Source organism: Saccoglossus kowalevskii, chromosome 5 (assembly GCF_978046115.1).
Source record: "Saccoglossus kowalevskii chromosome 5, keSacKowa6.1, whole genome shotgun sequence".
NCBI classification, from domain to species: domain Eukaryota; kingdom Metazoa; phylum Hemichordata; class Enteropneusta; family Harrimaniidae; genus Saccoglossus; species Saccoglossus kowalevskii.
In genome coordinates this window covers 8,496,289-8,509,560 of record NC_140645.1, presented here as the reverse complement: position 1 = coordinate 8,509,560, position 13,272 = coordinate 8,496,289, and the positions used below count along the sequence as shown (strand labels likewise).

The 13,272-nt window shown below is 35.7% G+C and overlaps 1 protein-coding gene and 1 non-coding gene across 2 annotated transcripts; both read left to right on the top strand.

The window, feature by feature from the left end:
• Positions 1–128: 128 nt before the first annotated feature.
• Positions 129–12,205, top strand: LOC100370657 (DNA-directed RNA polymerases I, II, and III subunit RPABC3-like). The gene is made up of 4 exons (XM_085499111.1): positions 129–250; positions 974–1,057; positions 8,790–8,970; positions 11,804–12,205. Exons 1-4 carry the CDS (start codon positions 178–180, stop codon positions 11,919–11,921), a joined length of 456 nt encoding a protein of 151 aa, XP_085355237.1. The 5' UTR covers positions 129–177; the 3' UTR covers positions 11,922–12,205.
• Mir34 (microRNA mir-34) lies at positions 9,803–9,903 on the top strand. The gene has a single exon (NR_037532.1). It is a non-coding gene; the product is annotated as a microRNA mir-34 (primary transcript).
• Positions 12,206–13,272: the final 1,067 nt, after the last annotated feature.

Below are 13,272 nucleotides of genomic sequence, written 5' to 3'. Positions count from 1 at the left end.
CTGTGAATAGGATATACTAGTATTTCTTTCCACTCGAGCGTAAATTTCTCGGTGACCAGAATGACCTTTAAGCAAACGCCACCAAGCGTTGACCTAATATCAAAACATTTCTCCCACGCACACTCTCGGAATCTGCGCTATCTTGATGCGAGATTTGAACTGAGATCAAGACTCAACATGTCGGGGGTTTTGTTCGAAGATATCTTTGACGTCAAGGACATCGATCCAGAAGGGAAAAAGTTTGACAGAGGTAAGAAAATTCCGCGATATGTGGATAAGTAAAAAATCCCGAGAATTGAGCCTTTGGATCGAGAGTTATTGGCTACAATGCCTTACAAGTCCATCGGCGCAGAAGCATGTATGCGCACACAAACATGTTCTGACAAGACGATTAAATCGACCGGTACAGCGGGGTTTTTAAATTCAAAAATTTAAATATCTGTGCTTTAACTCTAGTTGCATACAGTCTTTTACTCAGGATTACGGAACTCCCGTAAAATCGCAGAATTTCACGATTTACGTGAAAAATGCCGCCCGTGACGACCTTCCATATGCAAATGAGGGAGTTTCCTTCACGGAAGGGATTCCCTCTCCAGCGATTTCAGGTACGGTATATTATGTATGCGTTTGGCAACTGCAAACGCAACAGGTGATATTTAAAATCCGTTAAATTTACTATAGTAGTCCCAAACCAGGGCCTTCAAAGCTCTCGGCTAAAGTTGTCCCATGGAAATTGCTACGGAATTCCTGCTATGCGCCAAGTCTGGTAGTAGATATTTATTTCCATGTCTTTGTTTCAACCCGGGCCTCTGGTTCAGTTTACTGGCTGTGGCCCCTAGAATTACAGATTATATATCATACACTCGACAAGTGCAAACTAAAATAACAAATCAACATTTTTGATTAATTTATTTCTCAAATAATTCAAACATTTTTCTTTTCTTTTTTTTTCTCTCCGCTTTTTATTTTCCAGTTTCCCGTCTACACTGCGAAAGCGAGAGTTTTAAAATGGAGTTGATATTAGATGTGAACACTCAGCTTTATCCAGTTGAACTAGGTAGGTAACCTGGCCCCCCTATATCCGCTGTAAACCAGTACAAAGTAAGTGCTGGGCCAGATATTTACATATTACCCCACCCCAATCTAACCCTTCTACATCTCTATGCTATCCATGGCCTGTGTGTTGCTTATTTGTTATACAACCTAAACAAATGTATTTTACACGCGTTGTTTACGTCACTATGAGTCCTACATCAAGCAAATTCTTGTCCACACAACTTATTTTACACCAATTCGGTACAATTTAAAGAAATATAAAATACTGCAATTAGAAAAGGTTAATTAAAAGTTTGTAACATAATGATTTAAATTCAACTTTAAAAAAACAAAAAACGATTCATTACATTTTTAACTAAGGTAGAGTTATCTATTCACCAAATAATAATATTTTAACCTCCATTAAAGAAACTTTGCAGACCCCTAAGCTTACCCCCTCCCCCTCAAAATTGATTTAAATTCATACCATTGTACTTGAAAAGTATTGATAGATTAAGTTGATTTTATTTTTGTTTTCCGCTCGCTAACAGAATGGCCAAAATACAATCCCTGGTTACGACCTTAGTATAACCTTAAATCCTAAAACTGTATGTGCGATAGATTTGTCCAAGTTCTGAAACTTGACTGGTAATTATAGAATACTGTCAAGTCTGTCTCTAATCATACCTAATTGCTGAGTACCTATTTTTCCCATAGGGAGAACTGAAAATAAATCCAGTTTACGTGAGATTTTAATCGGTACCAGTATCTCCAACCTGACCTGTATAGTGAGGCCATGTCAAAGCTTTCATATTAAGAGGTGAAAAGTCCCATTGGTTACTACATTGTCAGCATTGTGCATTTCTGCCGTAGCAACAAGAAACACTGTGGTGCCAAGCTCGCAGATCTCTGGAATTTGTTGAGACATGCTTCGGTCCCTAGTTTGGTCATAAATGGTTTAGTCTTCAATAAAAGTCTGCACCATTGACAGGTTTTTAGGGGTGGCTGTATACAATGAGATTTGCATGACACTACTAAAACAGTTTAAATGCCTGTCTATGCTTGTCTTTTTAAATTTAAAAAAACTGTCAGTTGAACTCAAGTACAATAGCCTTTAAATTCATTTAAACATGGCTATCCCTCATTGCAAAACAAAGTTGTAATTACCTTTGATTGAGTTCTCAATTTATAATTAGTTACTTGTATTTTTTGTTATTTTTATCAGACAATGCAAGTTTTTTAAAAAACATCATGGCTGATATCCATTTTAAAGTTGTTGAGACCTTGAACACTTTTAAAAATATTTAAAATGGTTTCCAGTTTTGTGTCTATAGCCTTCTGCATTCCTAAGCATAGCTCTTGTAAAATTTAAATCAGATATCATCACCATCGAGAACCGTATACGGGATAGTTCACACTTGTCTTTTTATTTCGTAATGTACATTCAATAATTCCCTGTAACATTGAATTTGAATATAATCCAGATTCAGTTCATTTGTAAAACTTTAACTCATAATATCCCTACACTCCATGCTCAATTAGTCCCACTCGGAGGAGGCATTTATCATTTCCAAATTGTGTGTAGCTTAATGTGGATATTGTAATTGTTTCTATTAGAAGTGCATATGCTTATAAAGGAACCTGTTAAGTTAGCACTCAATGAGTTTGGTTAACATAAGTCCCGCAAAAAGAAACTTGGCTTGTATGTATCTCTACCTGTAATAATCTCTTAATAATTCTGGTTTTACTTTCTTTTGAAGCACAATTGAGTACAACTTAAATCGCTCTGTTTCCTAACAACTTGAAGTCCCCCCTCCATAAATTGACATTTATATTGTTAATAGTTTCTTGCAATTAAACACAGATTTTAATACTCTATATCTGCTACAATACAGAAACTAGCCTTTAAAATATAATTAGCTTGAATCGTGTGCATAATATCTTTCATTCAAATCTTCAAGATTCTGTTTCTTGTTGTTGCATGTCATATGAAAATAAAAATCAAATTTGGTTTTCTGAGGAAGGTGATACTCTCGCAAAGTCTTAATAGGTAATAAAAATAGGCCCTGTTTAAAGAATCAGAATGGAAGAGAAAGGGTATTGATTTTCTAAGTATGTAGGGTGTAAAATGTAAAATCCATCATAGCATTCTAATCTGAAAGGTTGAGTAGATAAAATGTTCATTCATTCATTCACTCATTCATTCACTCACTGTTGACTCTGGCTTGGTTTCCCTCGAAAACTTGCATAGGCAAGTATTTGATGTGTCAAATTGAAACAGATCTAGACTCCTTCCCAAAATATGTTAATGAATCTTCTAAAACAATTTAAAAGCTCTGGAGACAGTAATTACACGTATGTGTGAACTGTTTTATGATGTTTTGAGGATTATTCATAAACAATAAGTTACCAAGAACTCGTTTTGTGTGAAATAAAATTTTTGTTTGCATTTTTGTTTTGATAAAAAACAATTCTGATTGCACAGATTTCAGATAAATTATAATATTCTCTTGTGCATCTGTTTAAAATGAATTTGTGAGTTGCAATGTTTTTGATTTTGTTTAGTAACTTTCAACTTTATTGTGTTTCTATGGAAAAACCAAGATGGCAGCCCCCATGTGCTTTCATGCAAATGAGCTTCGCTACAATTGTCAGAGTCTTGAGTGGTAAATATACTGGCTCAGAAACCTTTCAAAACTTTCTATATTATCATATAATCATAATTAAAGTTCAGTTAGTTCTCCCTAAATCAAAATGGGGGAAAAGGAATATATTGTATTTAATTGCAACTAAATTTAGGGTTCCCTCCAAAATTTTTGTACGATTATACATGCATTTTCAAGTTTAAACTCAGCAAAAACTCCCCCCAAACTTCCTAGACATTCAATCCTTGTAACAACCTCTAAAATCTAGTGTAGCTTAAGTCTGTAATTTAAAAAATAAAAAGAATTTTACAGTTGTTTGAAAAATGTAGTAATGTATCCAGACAAATTCCTGTCAAATATCACTCAAACTAAAACTAACCTATTAATTTAGTTTTCATCCATATCTTGTTGTACTTATCAGATGTAATCAACTCAATTTTAAATGTTCAACTAAATTTTGGGAATTAATTAAAATCAGCCAGGTAGTAAATTTTGTGAAATGGCTGGGATTAATTTTCACTGAAAAGAATTTTGGGTGTTTTGTATGGAATTTATTTTCACTAATTTTTTTGACAAGTTGAATGTAAAATATAAGAAAAAAAAGTATATTAACTCGATTTTATTTTCACTGAATTCAGCCCTTCATCAAAAGTAGCAAATATAAAATCAGAATGAAAATTAAGGATTTTATAGTAAATGTAACTGAGCTGTGAAAAGTCAAGGTTTGTCACAGTGGTGTTCTGAAATTGTTTGGAAGTGTATTTATTTGTGTACAACTGAGGGGTTTTACAACACCTCGCCTATGCAGAAATATGTGTTGTATCTTTCCCTCCAAAACTTGCATAAACAGGAGCTTGTATTTTCAAGTTGAAACATCTTGAAAAGATTCCCTCCAAAGTTGGAAATTTGCTCAAAAAGGTCGCCTGAAAATATTGATACAGCTTATTAATTCAGTAAATCGTTTCACTTGTTTGAAGAAACATTAAATTTATTTTGAAGTTGATATCTATCTTTGCAACCTAACCTAGTAGTGTTATTTTCTGTACTAATTATAAACCTTCTTTTAAACTGCAAAAAGAAAAAAAAATGGGCTAATTCAATCTATAAATTAGACGGTTTTATTTTGTATTGATTTGGAGTAGAAATAAAATGTTATTTTCACTAATGTACACCAATTTTGACAGTCCAGATGTACATGTTGAATGTATGTATTTTGGCGTTAAGAAATCCAAGATGGCTGCCCCCATGTGCTTCTATGCAAATGAGCCCCACCAGTTCAAAGTTAAGATGACTTGCAGTGGAATTGGTTATAAAGACCACTTTTATAACCTAACTGGGCTCCATGGCTGATTTTATTTTTTTTCTTTAATCCTATTATTTTATTTTTGATGCAAATTTTTTAACCAGGAAACCCTTCTGATTTTGAAAACATGTGTCAGTGGCATACCATTATGAATATTCCAAAAATTTCTTTGATTTTAATACTTTATCTTGTTTTTTCGCTGGTCATGTGATAATATATGTACAAACCTGATATTGCATTTCTCAAAATGAGTTGAGGTTTGATAATACAAAATCTTGAACAAAAAACACAATAATAATATCTTAAATGTAGGGAGTGGTTTAGGCTTGAACAACATTGTTATTAAAGTGATTATAATTTAAGTTTTTCTCTAGAATTCTTGACCACTCATGTCAATTTCCCTGGCCAACTGAAGCATAGTTCATCGTAAGCTTCCTTAAAATCTGTTGCCCTTATATCACATGGCTGTTAATTCGTTGCCGATCGCTTCCTAGCATTTTTTTTTCCAAATATTTGTGTCACAGTTTCCAGTTTGAACCTGCATGTCAAATGACCAGCAGTTCTACGTCACTCACTCGTACGTGTATCTGCAGCAAACCAAACATTACATTCGCGCCACACACTCGCATGTTGGAAGCCTGCCAGACTTTAAAATCCAAATAAAACAAATTGCCTAGAATATTGATTTATACACAGTAGGCAATGGTTGCTCAAGAAACAACAATAATACTTCTTTCTTTGCCCGAGATCATTAAAATGGCCTTCGTAATCGGAGATAAAAAATTGTCAAGGTGAATCAGGGGAAATGGATGCCAGTAAAAAACCTGAATTACTCAATAACGGGGCCACATGCTGCAGTTATCAATATGTGAAGGATAGGATAAAATTGTAATCTTGGTGAAAAAGACAGACTTTTGGTCAATTTAATGAATTAAGTTGGGGTTATATTTCCTTGCTGGTTCATGTCATTATATCATATGAGCCAATTTTTGGGGACATTTTGCTGTAATTGGTGTTTTGTTGCCATGTGTCAGGGTAACTGTGTTTGCGTCACACCCCAAAGGCAATGAAAATGATGTACCTTGGATACGAGTCTTCAAGGTTACTTTTGTAGAGGGGGTATTGAATGAAGTATTACCTACTGCGCCACAATGACAGGGCAGGAATTCTACCCACGTCATAATAGTTAACTGAATATCGGTCAGATCTCCATATTGGACAGGTAGCGACTTGTCGTTACACTCTAAAACTTACCGAGATTTGAGTACAAAATCGCTGACATTTACACTGTGAAACAAAAATGTGGTGAAATTTATGTCAGTGGAGTGACTCGTGGAACTTTACTGAGATATCTGCTGAAATTCCAGATGGGGTCAACGTTGACAGTGTAAATCATGTTGAAACTAGATTATTTCATGCTTTGACATGTTCTGTCTATAGTTTAACTACACAGAGGCAGGATTTCAGTTTGTTTAATCTTGTTTTAAAACTTCCCTCATAGTCCCTTTAAATTTTTAAATGTCCAGCACGGGAAATTGTCACTGGTGCGCTTGTTAGTGTTTTATTATTTTCTGGTGTTTAAATCAGTATTTTGGCAAGATTGAAGCCAATATTAGGTATTCTATAACTGTTTTGGGGCCATGTGACTTGGCATGGTGCCCAAATGTGGATTTCACAGTATGTGCTTTGAAGTGACCTTACAATACCTGTGACAAGTGACGGCTTAGGGGGTCCAGTTCCCACCTCACAAGCAGAGTCGACTATTCAAATTTGAGAGGGAAGTCGCCTCATTGGCCGCTCATTTAGTATTTGCAAATTTTGGAGGGAAACTGTGGCTTTAAGAGTCGGACGCCCCTCATGGTTTGTCAGTGTGGCATTACCCATTGGGACTTACAGTCCAGTATCGCAGCTCTGCTAGCAGTGTCATACATGCAGACAGTATGGTCACTTAGCGAAGCCTCTGCTCTGTCAAATATGACTTGAAGTAAGTTTTTTTTTTCTGATTACTTTCCCTGTTGGTGACATTTGTTTAGTTGTTTTTAATGTACCTGGCTTGCCATGTCTGTTTCCTTAATCGTTCCACCTTGGCAGAAAAGGTATTGCTATGTCAGTCCTCAATGTTTTACATTCCTTCATATGTTCATGTTGACTGCAGTTATCGGTGCCCTACTTGTCCATTTCTGCTGATTAGATCATGATAGCTGAATTCCAAACCATTGCAATACTTCTCTACAATTCATTTTGGCAATCTTTTCTATTCAGAAAGAGAACTACCATGGCTGGCTAGCAAACCTGATTATTTTTTACCCCGAACAATTGGGTACCCCCTTGACAATTTTCTGTAGACTGTAGGGCGGGCTTGGACTGTATCTAGTTTACAAGTTGGAACAAAGTTCAAAATTTGGAGGGAAACACCTTCCATATAAGATAGTATTATCGCATTTTGTCTCATACCTGAACCATTTCTGTCTTGAGATTTCAAGTAAATTCTTTCTCACGCTATAAATGTTAAAATACATTGTAGAAACAGAGAGAGAATTTGTAACAGTGATGTGTTCTCTTTTTTATCAATATTATACTTGTCTAAGTGTAAAAATTTTTTTTTCTCCTAAGTCGAAATTGTTAAAAAATCACCACTGATCAAAATTTCTATCTTGATTGAAACTTTTTTTCCCTTTAAAGGTGACTTAAGTTTCTAAATTGTAACACATATTAAGAAGTATTGTCCGTTTAAAGGCAATTGTCAACTTTAGAGGGAACACACCTTTATCTGATTTTGGAGGGAAACATGTCCACGCGGAAACTGCTAAGCAATTAAACCCTATTATAAGTTGCCGCCACAATCTACACATTCAGCTGTAGCATACCTGTCCTCTGTGTGCCCCCAGTATATTTCTAGAACAAAATGATTTGCCAAATTTGCACTTGTATGCTCAAGTATGTGTGTTATTTGTAAATTCTTTCGATGAAACACTGAGATATTTTTTTTTTTTTTGAACTGCATGAATTCAAATGGTTACAAATATTTCTCAATTCTCAAATCCATTTTTGTTTTGCATTGCCTCGTGAAGTCTAGCTTGTGTTGAAAAACTTTTTTTGCTGTAATGACTGTTAGAAGTTAAATTTTTAACTGGTTTTCGGTCATGGCTGCCCTCAAAGCAGTACTAAATATACACTGAATTTGTCGAAATTGGTACCTGAAGTGTTATCTCAAATTTGAAATTTATATCCCTATAATTTTACCTTGAAAAAACTTTTCTATTTTGCTCTAAAATAACAGCTATGGCTTCCATCAAGATTGTTTCTTAAAATATAATTTGGAACATTATTGTCTAGGATCATTTAGGTTTATAGATAGTTTATATTATATTGAAGTTGAAATTTAATGGCCGGTCGTATACAGCTAGTCAGACATAAAAAGATTGTATGGCGGGAAACGTGATTAGAATCAGTACGAACATACGTTGGTATCCGAAATGCGCCACAAAGTCACGACAAGTATGAACAAGCCTGGGTAATAAATGACTACGAGTTTGTCGCAAGCTGGGGAGTTCGGTTTTCTCTGAGAGCCGACCAATGAATCAGCCATTCCCACGGCTAACTGCTTAGCGAATACCGGTGGCGCACAAAGGATTACAACGTCGTCTTTGACTGATATCAAATAGGAAATCTGGCTCTGTGCCAGGTTTCATTCTTTTACGATCACGCTGTCAGCATACTGCCATTGAGGAATAACTGTGTGGTCACAAATCGTTCATGCTAGTCCAATGACCGTACTGACGGTCCATTCATTTTTCTTCTTCCAGCTGATAAATTCCGGTTGGTGCTTGCCTCAACCCTGCGGGAAGATGGCTACCCAGATGATGGTGAATATACCCCCCTGAGTGATGGCGTGCCCAGTAGGGCTGACCAGTTTGAGTATGTAATGTATGGAAAGGTCTACAAGATTGAAGGAGATGAGACTGCTATGGACGCTGCAACAAAATTGTAAGTTTTTTTGTACCATTTTCTGCTCAATTTCATTCTCTCTTTTGATCTCAAAGTGGGCCAGTCATTTTACACCATGCCAGTTCAAGCATTCTACTTGTTAAAAAATTTCTGTAGCTAAGGCTCCGAAAAGGGGAGGTTGGTGATGGATCAGGGTGACCCCTCTTGTATTATATTAAGTGTTGTCAAGGTAGATACAGTGGGTTAGGCTCAGTTTGTTAGACAATGCAATTGTTGGAGTGCAGAATTCAGCTTGACAATGGTTGCTTAGACCCAATTGTTTTGTTTTCCTATTATGTGGCTAATTCCATGTTTTTTTTTTATTGGCTGTTCTTTGTCTGTGAATAAACGTTGCTTTTCATCTGTAGTTCAGGGATTGGTTTCAGTTTATTCAATCATGATATCAGAATTGTTCATTTTTCAATAAATTATACCAAATTTTTTTTTTATCACCTGTTATGCCAAGATTTCATGTCATCTCATTGAAAACTTAGATTGTGGTTTGAAATTGACTCGGCATAATGTGCGAAAGAGGAAGTGGGAAACAGATGGGGGATAGGAGTATATATATTTAGTCCGCATTTGATGTGTGTAGTATGTGTTGTTTCAATTCAGTAGCATGGTAACATCATGATGACTACTGTTCACTAGATTATATGAAGGTCACTATGTGATTGGTCACTTGACACATCACATGACACTGACCTGTTTCTTATCTGTGTTTCAAAGTGCACGGCGAAAATCAATATTCCGCCCAGCAGTAAAAAATTAGAAGGTATTGTCTTGTTACTTTGATGGTGGAAGATTCCATTGTTTGCACAGGGTAGGGTTGGACTTACTATATGCCACAGTGTGGCAGTGTGGTTAGCTGGTTGTTAATTATAATTTCAACCATCTGATCATCTGCCTATACAGTGACATAACCAATCATCCTCCAAACTATGCTGTGCCCCCTTGCCAATAAAATGAACCAGTCCTTTGTTTTTAGTAATATTTAATAGCGTCACCAAGAGGGTTACCGGTACTCTGAAAATAGCAGCGACATCACTCTCTCCCCTTCTTTATTAGACAAAGTGGTTGAACAACTTTATTACTCAGATATATTAGGTGAAAGGCCTACATGTTGTATATGTACATGACTATTTAAATGGCCCCACAAAAATGCATGACAGAAACCTGTAAAGCTTTGATGACCAGAATGGTTGCTAGGCCGAAGAGCATGTCTTTGTGAAACTTGAAACAACCTAAAAAATAAAATCCATCATGTCAGGTCATTAAAGTTTCCACAAATCTTGCCAATATCATTTGAAATGAAAAAAAAACGTGCATATGTATATGTCAAAATTGTTCTTAGTATTGAATTTGAAATATAGATTTTTCAAGATTAATTTTACTGTCAGTTGAGTTATTTGGCCTGTGCTCCTTGTGAGTTGTTAACAACGTGTACATGTGTGTGCATGCACAGGACATGTACTCACATGCAATCTAGGGTCCATAGACTAACACTGGGTACACAATGTTACAGGCTAGGCTTTAATAACCTCACCCTATCAACGTGCCAGTTGCTAAGGTAACCAAACAAAACAAGAGCAAAACATACTTCTTTTCTCCCCATTGTTAGATAAGTTTTATTTCGATGTGTACTTTGATAAACTTCAGGAGACGCATGTCTCGGTGTTAAGTGCCGGTTTGTCATGATGATGTCGATATAGTGGGCAGTGCATGCTTTAGACAATTTAAATATTGATTTGGTATTAAATAGCTGTGTCATAGTGCTGTACATGGAAACTATGTTACATTGGGATTGGGATTTTGTTTAAATACGAGTATAAAACAGTAACTAATAATTTAAAAAAATTGTAAAAAGCTTCCTTGTTAACTGATTGGTATGGATTGTGTTGTGACTTTAATAGTGAATAGTACCGGGTATTTTTCTTTTCATAACTTACTCTTGTTTAGTATACATAGATTTGATTACACAGTTTAAAATGACTGGCCCACAGTTAGTATTTCATAGTACAGTGTTCAAGACTGTGGACATTTCTCTTTCACTTTGCCATGTGACTGGCCCGCAGTTAGTATTTCATAGTACAGTGTTCAAGACTGTGGACATTTCTCTTTCACTTTGCCATGTGACTGGCCCACCGTTAGTATTTCATAGTACAGTGTTCAAGACTGTGGACATTTCTCTTTCACTTTGCCATGTGACTGGCCCACAGTTAGTATTTCACAGTACAGTGTTCAAGACTGTGGACATCTCTCTTTCACTTTGCCATGTGACTGGCCCACAGTTAGTATTTCATAGTACAGTGTTCAAGACTGTGGACATCTCTCTTTCACTTTGCCATGTGACTGGCCCAGGGTTTCTAATACATGCAGTGTAGTGCAGTGTAGGGCTGTTAAGTTCTTTGCGTTATCTCATTTTTGTATAAAACACAGGTGAACCCTTGTTCCCATGACACCTAGTAAATACAGACTTTCCGTGCAATCAAAAAATTATATAATGAAGCATTGATCAATTATAAATCTGGAAATAAGTCAGTTAAAGCGCGGTGGTCGTCGCACAGCCTGGTTCGAATTTCATGTAAATAAACAATGTATTTTACATGCGTTGTATACGTCGCTATGAGTCCCATATCGAACAGGATGCGGCTGCCATCCTTTAAATATGAAAAAAAAAATTTTGTCATCTTATATTATGCACATTTTTGGTCTACATGCACTCCCATTGATAAGTGTTTCTAATAGAGAGCATGTATTTATTAATATTACCAGTACCCTTTTTTCCTGTAATCTGACATGCTTACGTTGTTCGCCATTTTATATATTACAGATCAGCATACATATCATATGGGGGACTGTTAATGAGAATACAGGGAGATGCCAACAATCTGCACGGCATGGAAGTTGACTCATTCGTCTATTTATTGATGAAGAAGCTGGCTTTCTAATATAACACATAGATGTCATCGTTTGATACACACAACGTAGACAGCTGTACAGCCATGCAACATTCCAGCACCCTGTTTTCATTTTCAAAGCATAATATGGCGGCTGTAAATCGGCATAACCATTTCTCTGTATGTACATGTATTGCGAAACTTATCCCAAAAAATTGGATATGAACAATGATTATGTTGTCATGGCAATACTACACTGCCATTTTCAAGTTGATTATTTTGTCTTATTGCGGAAAGAAAAATTTACTTTTTAATAAAAATATATATTTAAACCATTTCATGTTTTTGCATTTGCTTGGTAATCCACCACTTCCCTCAGATGGAGGAGTGCTTGACAGTTGTGTGTTCTTTTTAAGCTGTTGTCTTTGTCCAATCTGCTCAGTGACATCACCAAAGTGTCATCAATATTTAATATATCTTGGAGAAGTTGTTCAAAGATTGATTTGGCTTAACAGGAATGCTGCTGATTGGTCAATATCTCAAGTGATAATTATTCACAACATTGTGGTTTGGTGTTGTGCTGTAGAATCCTTTATTTTTGCTGACAAATAATTTTTTTTATACTGTGTCTATGAAAATTCCAAGCAAGAATAGAGTAATCTACAGTGCCAAATATTACTGACAGTGTACCAGCATCTTGTGTGTAATTTCCCAAAGGAATATCTCATATTTACATGTTATGGCAAATTCCCTCTCTATTAAGTTCCCCAAGTCTTGCCAGAATTATACCCAGTAACTCCCATAGGCAATAATATGAACACCTATTTCACACATATAGCCATCAAGTCCTGCATCCAGAGATTAACAAAAATTGGAAAGAGTACCATCTGTTTTTTAAAATTAAACTACAATGTATTCCTATAAATGTACCAAAATGAAGCTGAATTGACCACACTGACTAAGCTTAGTACATTTACTTGTATCTGGTTGGTTGGCACTAAAATCCTACTCAAAATTCCATCACAACAGGTTGTTCTGATGAGATAATTGCATATGCCAATGCGTCCTTGTATGTGAAACAATTGTATTATAAACCATCAGTTGACCTGACATGGTCACATGACCTTATGGCGTCATACATCCTGGTATACAATTACCGGGTACTTTAAAGACACGCCGAAACTGAAATCAATTGATGTGTTGTCCCTTTGGTTGAGCTGAGAATTAAACCATATTTTCTATATTAGACTTGCATCTCCAATACAAATGCATGTGAACCAAAATTTGCATTTATTGTATACTCAATGAATGGAATTTATTATTTTTATCACATATATGGACATGTCTGTCATTTATGTACTTCCCAAAGAGCAAATAATACAGTATAAGGTTATTTATTCTC